Below are 18967 nucleotides of genomic sequence, written 5' to 3' on the forward strand. Positions count from 1 at the left end.
AAGCACCGCACTTATTTGACTCTCTCGCGAGCCCTGAAAAGTAAATTCCCTCGTATCTCGTCCTCAGCCCGAAACCCATATTCTCATCCGAATAGACGGCCACATGGCTGCCCGGCCCAGTCCCAACAACCCAGGCCCGCTACCCAGCAGGTTGCCAAGTATCGCCGGGCTGAACATCAATCTCAACGGGTCGCAGAATGCGGCTGCTATTGCGCTAGCATTGGCTCAGGCAGACCTCGCTCGCCGGAATGCCACGGTCGAAGAGGTCGAGGCGAGAGGCATCCGCCCCAATCTCGACGAGATCCTCGCCTCTATTAGACACCGCGCTTCTCAGTTCCTAGAGAGAGGAGAGTCGTCTAGTAGCATTACGCCTCGCAAGATCTTCGGACCACGAGAAGCCCAGTTCAACGCTGAAGACGGCAGCCGTGGCAGAACTAGCGCCTATGACGGTGGTGGTGATGATGAGATCAAGTTGGAACCCATCTGGCACGAGTTCATCCACGAAGCCAACTTAGAGAGCGCCGACCGTCGTCTGCTGCAGCGTTACCACGGCCTCTACTATGCTCGGCTCTCAAAGATGAAACAGGCCGCAGAGAAGTGGCGTTCCCTTTCGAGATCCCCAGCAAAGCCGGTCAACATGTTTGACCTGATCGGCTCCCTGAGCACGTCGACGTACCTGTTGGAGGAAGTCTGCACGTACCTCTATCCGACCGACATCTTGCGCCTCTACAGCATCAGTCGCGATTTCCACTATACTCTCAGTGGTCACATGAGTAGCTGTGTTAAAACGTGGGCCAGGCGCATGGCACCTAATGCATTTATCCTCCTCTCTAGCCCTGTCTACAATCATTACCATGTCGACGACCCGGCCGGTAACCTAAAAGCCCCTGAGTACTACGACATGACATACCTGAGTAACCCGGAAATGGAAGCACCTGTCATCGCCGACAAGGAGCTCCGCAAGATCCCCGGCCTCGGGTGGCTGCAGATGGTTGTCAACCGCGAGATCCGCGTCCGTGATATTCTGGCTACGCTGGCGCGCATGGGACACCGCATGCCTAAGGACTTTAACAAAACTCTGCTAAAGCTATGGCTGATCATGGACGTGGCAACGACGACCGGACGCAAGGAGGTGCTCGCGAACAAGGAGTTCTTCACCGACCTAGACCTGTACTTGACGCAGCAATTCTTCATCAAGCTGCACCTCTGCTTCAACAGCCCCGTCTACGGACCCGAGTCGCCCATTTTGATGAATGTCATGATGGGCCAAAAGGGTCTCTCGCCGCTTTGGGCATTACTTCGGCGGAAGAAGTATACGACCGTCCTTGAGGCCCACCAGCTCAAGGTTCGCTACGACGTCATCGCCAGCCCGGCCGAGATTGCAACATGCATATGCCCGTATGGTGTGCCCTTTCTCGAAATGGGCATCTTGCGTTATGAGGGCTGGGGTGCCGGAGCGGGCTACTTAGTCCGGCTAGATGAGGCCATCCCCATGGAGGCGGTGCGGCGCAACATCGATCTCGACAACTGTATCGACGACATGATAATCTACGGCCACGTCGACATACCTTCCGGCCGCCGTCTTGTTCCCACCCTTGATGAGATGTACATGAGCGACGAAGAGGAACTGTCTTCGCCCCTCAATGTGGTTCCACCATTGCCATATGACGCCGTCATCGGAGGCTGCGGCAACGTGCCGTTTGAGCGCTTTATGTGGCAGCCCATCCAGGCGCGCAAAGCACGCTGGAGAACACTGACACAGGATGAGAAGACTATGATCCTTGAGGCCTCCAGGGTCGAAATCGCCGCAGAGAAGGATAGGTTGTATTGTTCCCGGCAGAAGCTGGTCCGCAACAACGTGGACCTGGTGCGCTTGTTGGAGAAGCTCGAGGTGTCCTTTGTAATGAGAGAGCGCGCTTCCTTCAATCGCACCCAGTTTCCAAAGTTCCACAGTACCCTTCGCACGGAACACCTCCAGCTCAAGGGGCTCTCTGCGCCCCCGGAAGAGGAGGTAAAGAAGCAGGATATCAAAACCGCCAAGCGCCGACGCAGCCTCGAGCAAGACCCCAGCGAGAACATCAAGTCGAGTGCCCCGGAAGAAGCACGTCTCCCTAGGCCGAGGTACCTTGCAAAGCTGACCCCCTTGGAGAAGCAATTGGCTGCCGAGGATGCCGAATATGGTACGAATGTAGTCACGATGCTCAGCAACGCAGATGAGGAATCGGATTGCGGCGATGATGAGATGGAGGACGAAGAGGACGAAGAGGACGAGGAGGACGAGGAGGACGAGGAGGACGAGGAGGACGAGGAGGACGAGGAGGACGAGGAGGACGAGGAGGACGAGGAGGACGAGGAGGACAAAGAGGACGAGGAGGATGAAGAGGACGAATACTTTCACCTTAACCACGGCAAAGAAAAGGGCGAATATCGCAACCGCAACAATAACGGCTATGGCAGACCCCCCGAGCTGACCCGCTTTGAAGCAAATAATCCAGAGCCAGGGCCTGAAGTACCCCTTGACTCGGCTGAGTTCCAGGAATGGCTTTTGCTTCAAGGAGAAAACGCTTCCGAGGACTACTCTCAAGACGATCTCGAATTTGACTGGGAGCATTTTATTCAGGATCTAATCGCACGTATACCAACGCGAGCGGTGAATCTAGAGTTGTTCCCTGACGAAGAGGATTACGACCAGGACACATATATGGGCGAATCAGAGAACGACGAGGCGGAGCCGGAGGCCAGTCATCAGCAAAACGGCCAGGACATGGATATCAGTGAATCGGAGGACGATGAGACAGCGCGCCTGCGGGACTATTACCGGGCGTGGTGAGCTTCATCAATGCGATTCATTCTCTAGGCCGAAGTCGTGTTTTAGGCCCTTCCTCCTACCTTTCTAGTATCTGCCCGTCGTCTCATCTCGCTGAACCCATCAAGAGGGCACATAGACAATACCTTACCCTCCCAACGATATTCACACCCTATAATTTCCGGCAAATTCAATCATCGCATTCGAGTTGCATTCCATAATACGTTTCTAATACAGAGGTCGTGGACATTGGAGTACCTGATATCGGATCTTTTCAGAGTTGATCATGATCGCACTACATTTCTCGTCTATGAGGTAACATTTTTTCGTTCATTCTTCTTTTTCTTTGCCGTTGGAAATTTGATGCCAGGCAAGGCCAGGTCTCAATAAATTTGGATGATCAACGACTTCCACCGACATGCTCAAACTACGTAGGAAACAATCCATCGCGGTGGAGACACGTGACGGCATCAGTGAGTTCGCTGTCAGGGAAAATCGGCATGACAACTACGCGGTGTTATTTCCCCTTTGAATCTAGCGGGTGGGGGAATATGGGTTGGAAAAGAATTGGGGGGGGGGGTTGCTTAACATAACACCCCCTCATGTATTGTATTTGTACTTGTTGGATCGTCAGGTACCGGTACTGGAAGCAATAGGGCGTAACTGCACGCCGAAAACTGGTGGTTCAAGTGATGATTATTGATGTCTGTGTATCTAGAAGAAAGAGGTGGCCGTAGGCTAGTTATATAGAATCCGTGGCCCTGCGCCTCCACCGCCACCTCTGTGTGGCTAACTAGCGCGTTATTCCAACAATCCAACAGTACTGTACCTTATGTATTGTACAATAAATTCATTTTTCTCCAGGGAAGCGCCGTAGAATGGAGCTTTAGCTTGTTTGCAAATTTGGCTCTAAAACCGTTTGTCCACCTGATATATCTGAAAAGTGACCCATAGCAGATAAAAGCAGTTGACAAGAAAGCTTTGGGAAATTCTGTCAGTGCCTTTTTATTCCTCATTTATTTCCTACACCATACCTCGTCGCCCCAATATTTGGCAAAGCTATATAAGTAACCGCTTGAGAGTATAGTGTCAGCAACCAGACTGGGACTGTATTGTAGACTGTTCGAACAATGACTCGGCATTTCCCTGGCCGGGCATGAGAGAGGTATATCAAACAGAGCCAACGCTTGCTGCGTGGAGGACAGGCGCTAGACCTACTTTGTGCCTCTCTCTCTCTCTCTCTCTGTCTGCCTGTCCTACGAGTGTGGTGTGACTATCTACAGCGGGGACGTAAACTGATTCGAGTAGGTACCTTGGTTTCTTCTTTCTCCCTTGATAACTCGCTTGTGCCGTTACCTGGTGTCAGCGAGAAAGCAAATCACCCATCCATCTATCCGTACATCTGCCAGCAAGCAATCAAGCAAGCAACCACACGTGTTGACAATAACATGATATCATAACATACAAGGAGCCCATATAATGCAACTGTTCTTTTTGTGTGCTTGAGTAGAATAACTCGAGGCTATGGAATAATAGCAAGCACACATACACACACGCACACGGATGCTAGGGGGATATTATTAACATTCCGTCCGTCCCCGAGTCGACCAGCAGTAAGTTAGGTAGGTAGGTAGGTGGGTTTAATGAAAGGGGTACAAGAGAAAGAGAAACAAGGAAAGAAGGGGGCGATGACGATGGCTAAACCAAGAGGCGCAAAGCGGCAGTTAGACCCCCGTGCTCGTAGCCATCTCATCGCCACCTCGAAGCCGGACTACGATATCCACCTTTCTCACACGGACTCCCTTTCTTCCCTTGCCCTGCTCCTCTCAAGGTAGCTTGTCCCTCATCAGCGGCCAGCAGAGCGCAGAACGAAGCAAGAGCAGAAGGAACCGTTGGGAGATGAAAAAGACGGACTGGAATAATAAAGGAGTAAAGTAAGAAATAAAACAATAAAAAAACATAGCAACGACCCACCCTTCCGTTCCAAACCAACACCCCTTCGCCCCCTTTGATGTCCGCTTTGATGTCCGCTTTACTCCCCGCCGCCAATGCCAGCAATTTTTTTCCTCAAACAAAAATAAAACATGTTGATAAGACTTGGTCTGAAGCAAATCGAAATGCGTGCGATAATGATAGAGACGACGAGGAGGGGGGGATGGGGGTAGAGAGAAAGAAGAGAAGATACTAGTCCGAATGAAGAGAAAGAAAAACGACACAGAAGTAAAAGTGCCCGGCGAACCCGAGAGCAAAAAGAGAACAACACCCTTTACCCTCCCTCGCTATGCACGCCATCCGTACCTGCCCTGCCATGCCTCCGTTAACCGACTTGTCCATTGCGAGATTCGAATTCGTAGTCGGGGGTAGGAAAGAAGCGCGTCTCGCAAGGTGATGAAGGATGCAACATGCAGTTCTTTTCCGTGTGTCGAATAGCCAGATACAATGTGTCGGTCGAGAAAACTCCGCCGTGAGGGATCCTGTAAGAATGTGGTCTTTTGTCTTCCAGCCGTGCATATTTTGCCCACCACCACCACCGCCTCCCCGCCAAACCAGTGACCTGCCGCGGAATGTCTGCCAAAAAAAACCCTTGCCTGCACCTCCGTGAAACAGTAGTGTAAAGTCCAGAAGTCATTGCCAAGGCCCGAATAATTTCTATTTCTCAATTCCAAAGTCGTCATAGAAATCGCCGCACGTGAAAGCGCAAAAAGCGTCCAAACCATTTCGAAGATAGACTATCGCTGTGCACCGGAAGACAGAGACCTTATTTCTGTTCGAGTATATTACGCGGGCGACTTGCTCGGGGGGGCCGAGCCTCCGTTCTGGCGAGCATCCTGGTTGCTCACCGAGAGACCACCAATTCCGGACGTCAGGAAGGCGAACGGGTCGTTCTCACCCTGCTGCGAGTAAAAGTTGTTACCAGGCCCGGCCGAAGCAGGACCGTTACCGGCAGACTGGAAGGCGGCCTCGGCAGCGCGGCTGTCAAAGGGGCCGGCCGAGTGCGAGCCCGGAGTAGGGCCAAAGTGGGTGTTCAGCGACGGATAGGGAGCGGCGTTACCAGTAAGCCCGGCCGGCAGTGCGTACGTGCTCGGCGGGCCACCAAAATGCTGCCCATATCCGCCAGCCGAGTTGAAGCCACCAGCGGCAGATGCGAACGCTCCGGGTCCCGGAGTGCCGCCCATCGAAGGCTGACCCATGCCGTACGACGAGGGAGTGTCCATAGGTGAAGGGTAGCCCGAATCGGCAACCACGGCAGCACCGGCACGACTGGCCCCACAGCGAAGACAACAGACGTTCTTTGCGAAGTTATGGTAGCCACAGACCTCGTTCCCGCACTTCCAATCACCGGCACGGAACGGAACGACGCCGGAACCACCCATGCGACCGTGACCGCCGCCATGCCCGTGATGACCCATGTGAGGAGGGGGGGGCATCATAGCTGGTGGCCCGTACCCGTAACCATAACCCATCTCGCCAGTGGGACCAGCGCTGACAGCGGGGAACGAGCAGCGGAAGCATGCCGTGCGTCGCTGGAAATTCGAAAAGCCACACGACGGGCAGGTCCAATCACCGGGGCGCGGGCGGTTCTTGCTAGGCGGGAAGGGCGTCAGGATCTCTGCGGCCCGGTCGAGGACCCGGCTCGAGGATGGCGAGACTTCGATGGCTTTTTCATTCAATGCGCGTCCATTCATGCAGAGACTTTCAGCAGCCTGCAGCCACAAAGTCAGTTTACTTCAAATGCAGAAGACAGGGGCAGGACAACCAAGAAAGGAAAAAGGGTTAAGGCAAGGGAAACGGCGGCTTTTTCTAGTAATGGACAAGTGTACCTCTTCGTGGGAAGAAAAGACGGCAAACCCGGTGCCGGTAGGTTTATGCTGCTCAGGAGTGCGCAAAGTCCAAAAAGCAATGGGGCGCCCGCCAAACTGGGTGAACCAGCTTTCAAGCTCAGACTGCGTAGTATCATGCGGGAGACCAGACATGTGTAGGACCTTGCTGCGCTCAGACAAGAAAGCCCGCACATCTGCACGAGCATCCATTGGCCGGATAAGCACATCTGCGTGCTCGTGGGCAGGTTGGGATTTACGAATCAAACTCCGGAGCACACGGGTCAAAGTGACAGCTTCCTCCATGGCGCGGCGCGGAGATGCTGGGGCCAGGGCCTGCAGGTGGAACGGCAGATTATGCTTGATAGGTGCGCTGGACTGCACAGCTTCAACCTCGAGCGCCGCACAAATGTTGGCCAACGAAGAAGGACCAAACGGAAGCGACTCGGGATGGTGCTGCTGCCATCTTTGGTATTCCGTCCGGAGATCGAACGTCCGCGAGTGCTGCAAATAGGGGGGCAGCACCACAGCCTTGTCACGGGCCTCGCGAGGAAGCTGGACGCGCAGGTCCCAGGCTTCCAGAGTAACGAAGACAAAGTCGAGGTTGGGCCCCGTCAGATGCTCGGAAGCGAAGGCATCGAAGCGATTGATGGCGTCCCTAAAAGTACCAGCATTTCTCACATGTTCCCACGTCAGGGTCGTCAAGCTCGCTGTTGACGGGAGTTGGTCAGCAAAAGGCTGCGCAGCGCGTTTACGGCGCGAGTGACGGGAATTGGCCATTGACAGCTGTCTTGAGCAGGGCGCGGGCGGTCGGTACTCACTGCATAGGGGAGTAATTGGGGTGTTAACGGGCTTGACGAGCACGCTCTCGCGATGAATCTAATGGGGCATAAAAACGTGGTCAGGACAGCTGTATGGGCTAGGGGGTATCTTTTTTTCTTCATCTTCAGTCTTTTCCTTCTCTCTCCGTTCTCGGGGTAGGTTAAGGGGGGGCCGTGGCTGGCCGGTCCTGCTCACCTCTTCAAGAGAATTCGAGTCGAGAAGAATCCAGCCGAGCTCAATAACCTCGGCAGAATCCCTCGTCACGTAGACCCCGTGTTCGTCGCAAGTGGTTGCGACATGGATGACCACGAACCGGTCGGTCTTGAAGGGCGGGCTTTGTTGAGTGGCCATAGCGGAGATCAGGGCCGAAGAGAGGGCTCGAAGGCTCGGACTCAGGAGAGAGGGAATTCAAATTTATTGTACAGTGCTATTCCGGGTAACAGGCGGCTATCTATGAGTTTTTTTTTTTTTTTTTTTTTTTTGTTAGCGGATGGTCCCGGTGGGCTCGATGCATGCTCCTGGAGTCAAACCTTTTCGCAGACAGGCAACCACAAACACGTTCGGGTGCTCGGGAAAATGTCGAACTCAACAACGGGGCTAGTTCCACGGGCTGCCGAGCCAAGGCGAGGTGTGAAGCGGAGCTGGGTCTGAGTGGCTGCAAGCCGTGCTGCAGCTGGTGAAGAGGCAAGTGCGGGTGTGCGAGCAGCAAGCTCTAAAACTAGACCAAGCAGAGGTTTTGGAAATGAACCTCTTAAACCTCTTAGGTTCTCTCCTTCCTGCTAGTGCTCGGTGCGAATATCTCAACGACCCTCTCGAGGTTGGATGAAAGGGTGGAGAAGGAGCGGGAGAAAGGGAAAGGGGATCTGAGACTGGACTGGCGAGAGGGAAGAAAAAAAAGATGTTGCCCGCCGCCGAACGTGCGCGCTGGACCAAGACCTGGACGCCTGGCAACTCTTGGACGTTGGCCGGGGCCCCAAGACGCAGTATGGAGACCGCCAATTTGGGACCACACCCACCGCCACTCACTACCACAGGACAGCGATATTTGAGCAGCAGCACTCCGTAGCCCCGTAAAATTGAAGGTCCCGCCGCCCGCCCGTCCCTGCTTCCAATGCCGCAGCCCACCTCGCTGCACTTGCAGTGACTGAGGTGCACCTCATGCGTCGACACCATCACGGAAGCCAAATAAGAGGGGCCGTGAGGTATTCCGTACCTGTAACCAAGGCAGCCAGGTACTTTGAAGGAGTATGTAGTGTACGGATACAGTACATACCCAAATTAACTAATACGACGCCCGCCCCCCGTTCCCGCTGGCCGTCGCGAGGTTGCTCGGGCCTGGCGCCTTGGCTTGGCACACGCGGTACCTCCAAACAGGGAATGAGCGCCTCGGAGCCAGGTACCCAGCACCCGCCTGCCTAAGGGTCGAGCAAGCCTCGCTGGTCGACCCTGTCTTCTGGGCTTTCTTTCTGCATGGAAGGACCAGGGCACTGCAGCTTGCACTGGAAGCAGAGAAGCTTGGGAGGGGGAGGGGGGCACCGTCACCTTATGGGGTGGTACAAGACGCCTGGAGCGTAGTCCAATTATTCCAATGGTGTAATGTTGCCCCTTTCCGGCAAACATGCAGATACCACTGTGGATCGGGCTTTGACAGATCACTTTGGGGGGTTGGTGCTGAGCTGTCTGTCGATCCTTTGGGAAGCTACGAAGTAGGTGACGGAAGCTCGGTCCTGGGCAAAGCAGTTGCTCTATTTTACTCACCTCTCATCTTCAACCCACAGTCCGTCCACCAGGTCAAGGCTCGGGTAGATGCCAGCCTGTCTGTCTGCCCATTGGCCTACTAAGCACAGAGGGTCTACCAGGTGGGATGGAACGGACCCGGGCTTTTGCCCCTGGGCCAGGTAAGGTACCCAGGGGAGATGCACTCTTCCTTTCCCAACAATCACCACATTCGTGGCCATCATATCCGATAGGAAAGGAGGCAGCAGCTGTTTCACTACTTCATAACTACCAAAGATTCCAATGAGAGACAGACGATTCAGCTAGTACTAAGAGTTTGCAAGGACCGCGGTCTATATATAAACAGCCGGTGATGGAGCAAGAGCTCGTATGTATGTGCCATGTATGCCCCGTCACAAGTGGGCGTCGTCTGGTTATTAGACCGGCCTGCATCTTACGATGACGAACGGCGTTGCCTCCTGCTTGAGCAGTGATAGATCACCAAAGTGCCCACCCGCCGCCGCATGCGCTATAACCCCCATTGGCCGCTCGGCCCGCCTCAGGGCCATCGATGGCGCCCATTTCAGCCGAAACCGCAGCGATGGGGAATTGCCTCCATGGCAAGTTTATTACCGTCGTTTTGATGTGCACAGTGCACAGTGCACACAACCAATGCGAATTGTGGAGGGACTCCTTGGGGCAAGTGTCTTGTGACATGGAGGCTCCAATTTCCTTACATTTTAGCAGGTTCGAGATTGTTGAGAAAATCTATATGCAGGCCTAAGTTTGTTCTCACATGGCTTTTTAGATCTGTCCCGACTTCAAAAGGGGGAAACTGGGGGAAGCTGGCTTCCACTCAACTGGGCCTTCCTTCTTGGACTTGCCGATTTAGGCGAGGCGTCATTTCGTTCCGGGGCCCACACCCAATGGCATCGAGTGGCACTCGGAATTCCACTGCCCTCGTGGTTGGGTATGTATTGTGCCAAAAAAAAACCACCTCTCCCCCAAGTTATGCCGATGGAATCATTTTGTGCCCCCTTTTACATTTTAGCTTCACGCTACGTTCCAAGGTGAGCAACTGAGGCGGGTCCGTTGCGTGCTCCCCGTGTTTGCACATGGATGACAGCTCCAACGAGGCATTAGACTTCAGCTGCATTCATTCTACTACACGTGAATTCCATGGAGAGGTTGATTTACCGATTTAAAGAGCAATTGCCTTTGAGAGCAAAGTAAAGTTCTTGGATAGTTTCGAAGAGCATACAGACAGTAGCTCGAGTTTCTTTTTATTCTACCACATAGCACCCAATTAGGTACCTTAATGATTTACGGAATTTAATCGGGGCGCTTCTGGTTGGATTAGGTACATGTCTTACCTACATAGTACCTATCCATCCGAATTTAACTGCTCTTCTCCCGGCTGGCTGCTCAATCACTTCAGTTCACCGCCCCATTCCATCCCCAGGTGTCATCGAGCATGCTGCTTTTCCGAGCTGACGGCTCGAGCCCCCCCCTCCGGGTCACGGCAAGAAGGTCTGAGGGGCAGTTCCGTATGCAGGTCTGGGGCGTTTTTCACCCCGTCTTTCCATATCAGCGTGGGGCAAATTTATCATACCAGCAAGTTCTGCGGTCCACCTCTCTTAGCGGGATCCCGAATTAGGAGCGACATATCCGTACAGATTTCCGGGCTACGTATTATCGCCGTGTTTCGAATCTCTGCACCGCCTCCTATATACATGCCGAGTATTTATTTGAGTCGATTGTCTGAGTGTCTAGGTACCTCACCTACTTTACTCACCTACATTCTATTAAGTCTCGCGAACGACACGAAGTATCGAGCAATATACATGCCATTTGCTGTCAATCTGCTCAATTAAAGTCATGACGAAGTTTAGCTCTATTAGAACACCTACACCTCCTACACCTCCTGTTAATTAGGAATCGCTTAAGTTAATTATTTACACGAATCTCGGAATGATCGCTTTCACATGGAAATGTAACAGGGGAAGATCATGTTTGTCCAAGGTCACGTGATGTAATACGTGGAAACTCTGAGGGCAACATTGTTTCTCGGGGACAGGTGATCTAGATGCACAGTCTTGGATGTCCTAAGCCCTTCACCGACTGACCGGCATCTTCTATATCGGTATTTCCTATTCGTGCTGGGCGCCGTAATACACGGTCGACGGATGAAAAGCTGCCAGTCCATGGAACAGCTCGGGTTACAGAGGGAACCATGTGGCCCGAGCGTCTAGGAAGTACGTCATGCCGCTGGGACACGCCTCCCGGGATTTATAGAGAGAGGCTGCCGTGCTTTCCTAAGCGCTCTCAACTTACGAATCAATCGACTTTCTTTCGTGAATTCTAAGTCTCGCCATTCGTGAGCAATCGAAAAAGCATCTATCTTTGACAAAGTGTCTCAACAACTAAAATGAGTGTCATCTCCGCGATCTTTGTGGTGCTGATCACCATCCTGAGTAAGTTTGAACCCTACATTCACGTACGGGGGACCGGTCTGGGGCGCGGGGGGTTTCTTGCACCGCTCTTGCTAACCCGCGATCGCAGTGCCTCCGGCTGGCGTCTTTGCCATCTCCGGCTGCAGCGTTGACTTTTTTGTCAATATCTGTCTGACGCTCCTGGGGTAAGAACTGATCTGCTCCTCCTAAATCTTCGTCATCCCCCCCTACGTGGCGTCTAGTTTTGTTGACGAAGCTTCCTCCTCGATAGATATCTCCCTGGCCACATCCACGCATTTTACCTCGAATACGTCTACTATGACCGCAAGGAGCAGAACCGCCTAGGACGGTTCGCGGCAAGGCCTGCACCAGGGGTGTACAGCGACAGAATTCAGAGTGGTGGTCAAGGTTACGGCACCATTGTCGAGGATCCCTTAGTACAAAGCGAGGAGGGCAGAGCGGGAGCAACAGGACAGTGAAAATTGTTGGATGTTGGCATCGATAGATCGTTCACTGGTGCCCACATGCTTTGGGGACTTTTATCTTTCGTTTCGTTCGGATACACGCACTAATGACTTTCTTTACTTTTCAAATGCCCAAATTGAATTCTTGAGCTGAAATGTAGTGATAGCTGAAGTCACTAGTCCCATGCTATGATGGTCTGACTACCTACCTATTTAATTAATGGCCGGGCGTTCTGTCAAATAACTTACTCGGGCAGTGGTGATGTTGCAACGCGGACCGGGTAACGCAGCGCGGCTCAGGAAGCGATCGTCGCGAGACCAACACCGACACCCGACAACCGATGGGGGAGCGATTTGGGCCGGCTGGGGGGCGTGTCGATGCCCGATTAGGATACAGATCGAGAACGAACGGCCGCCCGGTACCTTAGGTATGACGGGCTAGGACCCGACACCGAGACGGGAGCCAGCGAAATAGCGAGAAGTGAGCTTGAAACATGATAGGCTTCGAATAAGGTTAAATGGCTGGCTCTCGCTGGGTTGGCGACGGGCGGAGATCCCGCTGCGCAGCATGCCAACCCTGCCTTGTCGCTAGCTACCGACCCCCTGCAAGAGGCTGCGGGCAGCCCTTAACGACCTTTTAACGTCAGCCACGACTGCTTGCAGAACGCACCTCGAGTCGACCAATGGCGGCGGGTACGGGTTTCCCCCAAGCTGGCGACGACCAGCGCACCTCCTCTCCTCCTCAGCCAGTAAGCAGCACGCCCAAGGGCGAAAATAATCTCAAAGAAGGAAAACCGGAGCACAAATTGCGCGCCCTCCAGTCTCGCAATTGCCACCGCGCATCTGGCTGTCTATTTGCCCGCCAGCCCGTCTGTCTGTAGTAATTGTCTGCTGGTTTCTTTTTAGCTCGATACGAACCCGTCTGGACGTCAGGTTACCTTAGGTTAGGTACCTACAGGCAGGTTCGAGTTGCTGCCGAGAGGGGACTGACGACGCGCGCAGGACGTACCTTCCATTCCTTGGAAGCGGGAATAGGCGCACGACACCTCACCACTGCACCTTCCATTACCTGCTCCTACTTACTCCACCTCCTCCAACGGCCAGTTCCAAGGTTCAGAGGTTCCAAAGGTTCCAGATCGCTGCAACGCACGCCAGCGGGAGCCAGAGGGACAGACAGACAGGCCCCCAAACGCCGCTGGCCATAACGGATCGCCCACGTCGCCGGCTGGTAGTGGGGAGAGCGTGCGCTCGGCATTGAGACACGCAGTGACGGCCATGTCGTGCCGTCGGTGACTCGACTCTCCTGGCCCGTTCGCTCGCTGCCTACGCCGTCGTCTCGCCCGAGCTGCTACCACGTCGTCGACGCACCTGCATGGTGTGCGACCCTTACCCGCCTCTCGTCTAATCCCGCATCGCCTGCGCCTACGCCCACGCCTACGCCACGCACTTGCCCTCGAAACTCTTGTCTATTTTGTGGATGCCGGGCATGTATATATTCGGCAGCCCGCAGGTCGACCGCCGGGTGGGCGTCCACGATGATGCAGCAACACCACTACCGCCATCACTGTCGCCAGACGCTGCTAGTGCAGGGCAGACGGCACGCCCTCCCCGCCCTGAAAACCGGCACGACTCGTTTCAGTCCTCAGATCCCACATCTGCAGCTACACGTCTCCCTCTACTCCTCCTCCACCGCCCATCTCATCCCCCATCATCGTCATCCTCCAAATCCCCATCTCTCCCTAAGACGGCGCCCGCCCCTGAAAGTCTGTCTAAGTCAAGGCGTGGATCTCTTCCGGTCTCGTTTCCCCCGCTCTTCTTTCAGCCCAACACATCGTCGACCTCCCTCGCCTCGTCGACCGCCGAAGGTAGGCCGATCCCCCTCGACGACACCACAGCCGCCCACCGGACATCGGCCTTGCAGAAGCTGAACAGCACGTACCCGTCCGCCGTCCGCCGCCACCGCTACGCCAAGAGCACCGGGGCCCAGAGCAGCACCTATTCGCAGCCCGTGCTTGTACGCACTTACAGCGGGCCCTCGCCCTCCCAGGCCTCACACGGCAGTGTCACTCCTGCCCGCCACCGGCCCTCTAGCAGCAGCCGTGGCCTATCTAGGCGCGTGCCCTTGACGTTGTCGACGTCAAGATCAGGCGCTACCTTGGCCAGCAAACCCATCCAGCCAGCGCTCAGCGGCGTTCGGAGTGGAAGCAGTAGCAACAACGGGAACAACACAGGGAAAAATGGAAGCAGTGCCTCTAGATTAAGCATGCCGCGCCACAAGGCCAAGAAACCCAGCAATAAGCTGCCCCTACCCCTACACCTGCCATTGCCGTTACCTTTGTCATGGCAATGGCAATCAGCACCGGAGCCCGACGAACCAAAACTCCCCCCTCTCGAGGCCTTCTCGTTCAAGAGTTTCATGGCCGACATGCAGGAGCAGGGGGGGGAAAACGATATTGGAGCAGACTTGGACCGCATAGCGGAAATCTGTGCGCGTTCACGATACTCGCTGAGTAACCAGTACGAGGTACATGTCGCGCCGCACGGCTCGGGCACATCGTTCTCGGCAGGTTTGGGGTCGACCGGAATAAGGAGGAAGGGTCACAGCCGCAGCCATAGTGGCGGTGGCCCCACGTTGCAGGCCATCGGTTCCGATGACGACGACAGCGCCAGCCGCTCGCACCGGAAACGGAGAAGCGGTGCCCGGCGGAGGAGCGTCGCATACGGAACATTGGAGACGATAATGTCATCAAGCCGCTCTTCGGAGGAGGACAAGACAAAGAAGAAATCTGCCGCCGAAATTGCGGGAGAAGTTCGCGGGAGGGCTGCGAGGAAAGCATGGGACCACTCGACAGAATCGAATTCCGGGTCACGGTCGACTGCTAATGCCGAGGCAGGGAGTCACGGCACACCTACGGAAGGCAGCCACGACGGTCAGCAGGGACACAGAAGCAAGCTAGCCCGGAAAAAGTCGGCCTCGTTTGCTACAGCAATTATGGACAGCGGCCGGAGTGCCGGGCATCGCGATACGACGTCGACGCGAAGTCCCGCCTCCGCGCTCGTCAGCGAGCCGGCTCTACCACAGACATCCAACAGCCATCTAGGGGTCCGGACGGCTCCTTCAGATCCTGGCTTTGGCAGTAATGGAGTCCCCCAGTCTGGCCAGCCCGCCTCGCCTCGTATAGTGGATCCCGATCGGCTTGAAGTCCACTTCGCCGACGACCTCCCCCACCAGGAAGATGCGCGGTCATCGACCGGCTCACTACTTGGCTGGGGTACATGGATTCCCTGGAGGACACAGCAGAGGAACGAGGCCAGCGGCGGGCCGCCCTACCAGTATGCCAGAGTCTCGCCGAGCCACGCCGAAGGGAGTTTGCGCCAGCTGCTCAAGTCAGTGGATATCGCTTCTGATAAGGGAAAGGCGGTTGAACACTAGGGGCTCTGAAGACGAATTCCGGTTTGGGGCGTAACAAAAATTAATTTGTCGTTTCCGAATGCTGTGACCTATTCATTGTTTATTTCTACTCTCCCCTGGCGGGCTGTTGTTTTCGTCTTTTTTTCCTTGTCTGTTTCGCCCCCTTGAAAGTTGCCCCCAAAAAATTGAAAAGGACGGAAATATATACAGGATGTTTGGGACACATTTCCGGGGTCAATATTCCATGGAGAGGGGTTTTTGGGGCACTAGTAAAGTAGGTATCTAGGCATGCGATGGAAATGGGGAGACGGTATATGAGAACATGATATACGATATATAGGGACTAGGTTGACGGGTGGTTTTTTTCTTCTCCAAGGGGGGGCCTAATATAAATAAAGGAAGTCATGGAGCAGGTAGTGCTTTGCTTTGTCGTTCTTCTCTTGAACTTGGTTACCTGCCTTTTGCTAGTAAATTCCATCACGCTGCTTAAACAACCAGACACAAGGCACGAGCGGCGGACCGTATGCCCTTCAAAGACAACAGCACATAGCGCACGCACACAGGCTGTGCAGAGTAAAAGCGGCAACAAACTTGAGGTTACCATTGGCTTTACTAACCGCTGCACGTACATCATTTTAGATACATGACATATAAATACACGCTGATGGTCCACGCCCCGACCAAAAGACGAGCCTCAGTGGCGCTTTCGTGAATATTTTTTTCTTCAAATAAAGCGCTTTAGTCATACAGTAGTTTCGGCTCCTGTATATTATCCCAGAGGAGCCCTAGTGCTCTCTCCCCCTTTTATACTCCTGCCCTTTTTCCACCTCCATCACCCCAGCCTCCGAACACCGTTCCACTTCATGCACCTTCCATTCTCTCTAAAGAGGCCGACTCTATTACTAAGTATTACTGCTAGCCTACAACAATTACTCTGGCCTTAGTTTTTTACAAAAGCTCGAGTGTCAGAGGTCGTGGCAGCGGAGCCTGACGGAACATGGACTGCCGAGGTAAGTGGCCTTCTAGAACTAGTGGTGGCCCGGGACACCTGAGACGGCTGCTGTTGAGTCTCACGGCTCTTGGGCTTTGCAGACTCGAGCTTGCCAGATACGGGATCGAGTTCTAGATCCTGGCCAGCCTTGAGTGTCTTGGAATCTGCGTCCACATGCAGACGCTTAGCTTCCCGCTGCACATCGGCTGATTCGTTTGGTCGCTTGCGGTCCTTCTCGCGACTACTGCTCGACGGGCCCTCTTTTTGAGCAGCGCGTCGGGCTTCCTTCTCTTTCTTCTCATTCTCGCGCCGAAGGGCCTTGGACTCAAACTCGTGCCATTCGCCGTCGATGTCTTTGAGTCTGGTTATCACGGAGATTAGCTTCAAGCTCAAGCCTCGCATATACGATGGTAACTTACTCAATCGCTTGTTTAGGAGCTGGCTCCTCGGTTGTAAAGTAGGCATGCTGCAAGACTTCGGTGGCGGTGGGACGCTTGTCGGGGTCGTATTGAAACATAGAGGCAAGCAACTCAAAGGCTGCAGGTGTTAATTGGTCTTTGTACTTCTCCTCGAATAGGTTCGGCCTCCTATAGTTGGGTCGGAGGAGCTCAAACCAGGGCATCTCGATGAGGTTTGGCCAGTCCGTCCTATTGGGGGTTCCGAGGACGGCATGTATCTTCTCCAGTTGGCTGATCTCACTCCCGTCTCCTGGGAAAATAGCCCGCTTCGTGAATATCTCGACCAGAACACAGGCGGCGCTCCAGATATCAACTGCCGGCCCATACTGGGTGTCTCCAAGTAGAAGCTCTGGCGACCTGTACCAGATGGTGATGACGCGGTTGGTGTAGTCAAGCTGGTGGTGCTTGGCGTAAAACCGAGCCAGCCCAAAGTCGGCAAGCTTGAGTATACCTTCATTGCTGACCAATATATTGGCAGCTTTGATATCACGATGTAGGACGCCTCTGGTGTGGAGATAGTCGAGCCCCTCAAATAGCTGCTGGGCTAAGTCCTTCTTCTGTGCTGGCTCCAGTGTGAAGTTGGGATGGTTGAGAAGGCCAGTCAAGTCGTGCGACAAGTACTCGAACACCATGAAGCACTCGTTTGTCTCGACCATGACCTCCTGTAGCTTGACGATGTTCTTGTGGCTTAGGGAACGGAGTAGTTTTATCTCTCGCACTGCAGTCACTGGGAACCCGTCCCTCTCCCCCTCCATACGTATTCGCTTCAGGGCCACTAGTTTCTTGGTGTAAACGTTCAGGCCCTTGAAGACTTTGCCATACGTGCCTGAACCAACAACCGATTCATTGCCCGGCTTTCTGTAGTAAACAGACTTAGATTTTGCCAAGTCCGGAGGGAGCACGGGTTTCTCCTTCAACCGCTTCAAAGTTTTGGTTACTTTCCGGGTTCGAGGCGGAGGCGGCGGGGGCGGCTCGTGCTGTCTGCTCGGCTCCTGCTGTCTACTCGGCTCTGGGTGCCTCCGGTCGCCGGGACGCGCGCGCGCCGACGCTGGTTCGGTGGGGACATTCTTAGGGAACCCTCCTTTATCCCTATCGGACTTCGGCGGCGTGGCTTTAGGTGCAGGCTTCTGAGGGCTTTCGCGTGGAGGCGGAGCAGCGTTGAACTTGGATGATATCTCGGGCCTTGGCGGCGGCACGGCAGGCTTCACGGCATTCTTCATGCTAAAGCTGAACTTGTTGGTTGTCTGCGACTGTGACTGCGGCCCTGTTGGCGGTGGCCGGTTGGGAGGGGGCATCTGCTCCTCCTTGTTCTGCTCATCTCTGCTGGTGTCTTCGACCTGCAAGTCCTTAGACGGACGGAAGGGATTTTCGCTGTCTTCTAAGGAGACATCCTCAGACTCCGGGCCAGCATCTTTCTGGTTATTTGGTGACGAGTGTGCGCTGGGATGCGGGGGATCAGGCTCGTCGCTCTGTCCACGGCCCCGGCTACTGCTGTTCGGCGCGTTTGCATTCCATTGCGTGTTCTTGAAGGTGCTTCGGTGCCCTCCACGATTGGAATTAAACTGACCGCCCCGGAACCCGCCGGATCCGCCCCTGTGTCCTCCACGGTAAGGCCCGGATGGGTATTGAGACGAGGGCCCGTTTGGTGGATATGGGGGGGAATTCGAGTGGTAGTGACTTTGAGGGCCACTGGGAGGCCCATAGCTGTTGTGTGGGTACGATGGGCCAGGGTGTTGACTACGGTGGTGAGAATCAACGAATACGGGCAAGGGAAACGCACTGAAACTAACCTCTGCGGAGAGAATTGCTGCTGGCCACTCCAACCCCGCCCACTTCCACCGTATGGTGATTGGGCAGTGGGGGAGCCTTGGTATGAAGAGTTGGGCGTTGCATGCCCAGAAGACTGAGAATAGGACTGGTTGTACTGCCCCTTGCTTGGATAACCAGGCTGCGATTGGGAAAAGCCTCCACGGAAGCCACCCCTGGCTGCCATATTTACCTCGATACTGTTAGCCCCAGAGGCGGGA

The 18967-nt window shown here is 54.5% G+C and overlaps 5 protein-coding genes across 5 annotated transcripts; 3 read left to right on the plus strand and 2 right to left on the minus strand.

Annotated features, from left to right (window-relative positions):
* Positions 1 to 214: 214 nt before the first annotated feature.
* Positions 215 to 2380, plus strand: B0T26DRAFT_616309 (uncharacterized protein; the record flags this gene model as incomplete). The annotated part of the gene is made up of 2 exons (XM_060435990.1): positions 215 to 1693; positions 2219 to 2380. Coding segments are annotated over 2 exons (1641 nt in total), but the record flags the coding sequence as incomplete, so codon positions are not given.
* A 3070-nt stretch (positions 2381 to 5450) lies between these two features.
* On the minus strand, positions 5451 to 7878 carry B0T26DRAFT_150393 (uncharacterized protein). Its single transcript, XM_060433458.1, has 4 exons — positions 7642 to 7878; positions 7446 to 7503; positions 6628 to 7334; positions 5451 to 6510 (listed from the first exon to the last, which is right to left on the minus strand). Exons 1-4 carry the CDS (start codon positions 7795 to 7797, stop codon positions 5584 to 5586), a joined length of 1848 nt encoding a protein of 615 aa, XP_060300788.1. The 5' UTR covers positions 7798 to 7878; the 3' UTR covers positions 5451 to 5583.
* A 3383-nt stretch (positions 7879 to 11261) lies between these two features.
* Positions 11262 to 12542, plus strand: B0T26DRAFT_696121 (putative stress response RCI peptide). The gene is made up of 3 exons (XM_060441336.1): positions 11262 to 11636; positions 11725 to 11800; positions 11887 to 12542. The coding sequence occupies exons 1-3, from the start codon at positions 11591 to 11593 to the stop codon at positions 12092 to 12094; spliced, it is 330 nt and encodes a 109-aa protein (XP_060300789.1). The 5' UTR covers positions 11262 to 11590; the 3' UTR covers positions 12095 to 12542.
* Positions 12543 to 13859: 1317 nt separating this feature from the next.
* Positions 13860 to 15506, plus strand: B0T26DRAFT_623614 (uncharacterized protein; the record flags this gene model as incomplete). The annotated part of the gene is made up of 2 exons (XM_060436122.1): positions 13860 to 14325; positions 14437 to 15506. Coding segments are annotated over 2 exons (1536 nt in total), but the record flags the coding sequence as incomplete, so codon positions are not given.
* Positions 15507 to 16431: 925 nt separating this feature from the next.
* Positions 16432 to 18933, minus strand: B0T26DRAFT_638880 (kinase-like domain-containing protein; the record flags this gene model as incomplete). Its single annotated transcript, XM_060437085.1, has 3 exons — positions 16432 to 16843; positions 16902 to 18677; positions 18731 to 18933. 3 exons carry the CDS (start codon positions 18931 to 18933, stop codon positions 16432 to 16434), a joined length of 2391 nt encoding a protein of 796 aa, XP_060300791.1.
* Between the last annotated feature and the right edge of the window lie 34 nt (positions 18934 to 18967).

This window comes from Lasiosphaeria miniovina (assembly GCF_030549165.1).
Source record: "Lasiosphaeria miniovina strain SMH2392-1A chromosome Unknown B0T26scaffold_2, whole genome shotgun sequence".
NCBI lineage: Eukaryota > Fungi > Ascomycota > Sordariomycetes > Sordariales > Lasiosphaeriaceae > Lasiosphaeria > Lasiosphaeria miniovina.

What these genes read in the sequence shown, in the direction of transcription:
- B0T26DRAFT_150393 (XM_060433458.1), bottom strand. Translation starts at nt 7,797, where the DNA reads ATGGCCACTCAACAAAGCCCGCCCTTCAAGACCGACCGGTTCGTGGTC. An exon ending in ACTCGAATTCTCTTGAAGAG is followed by an intron (nt 7,504 to 7,641) that starts GTGAGCAGGACC and finishes ATGCCCCATTAG; the next exon opens with ATTCATCGCGAGAGCGTGCT. An exon ending in CCCAATTACTCCCCTATGCA is followed by an intron (nt 7,335 to 7,445) that starts GTGAGTACCGAC and finishes TCCCGTCAACAG; the next exon opens with CGAGCTTGACGACCCTGACG.
- B0T26DRAFT_696121 (XM_060441336.1), top strand. Translation starts at nt 11,591, where the DNA reads ATGAGTGTCATCTCCGCGATCTTTGTGGTGCTGATCACCATCCTGA. An exon ending in GGTGCTGATCACCATCCTGA is followed by an intron (nt 11,637 to 11,724) that starts GTAAGTTTGAAC and finishes CCGCGATCGCAG; the next exon opens with TGCCTCCGGCTGGCGTCTTT. An exon ending in ATCTGTCTGACGCTCCTGGG is followed by an intron (nt 11,801 to 11,886) that starts GTAAGAACTGAT and finishes CCTCCTCGATAG; the next exon opens with ATATCTCCCTGGCCACATCC.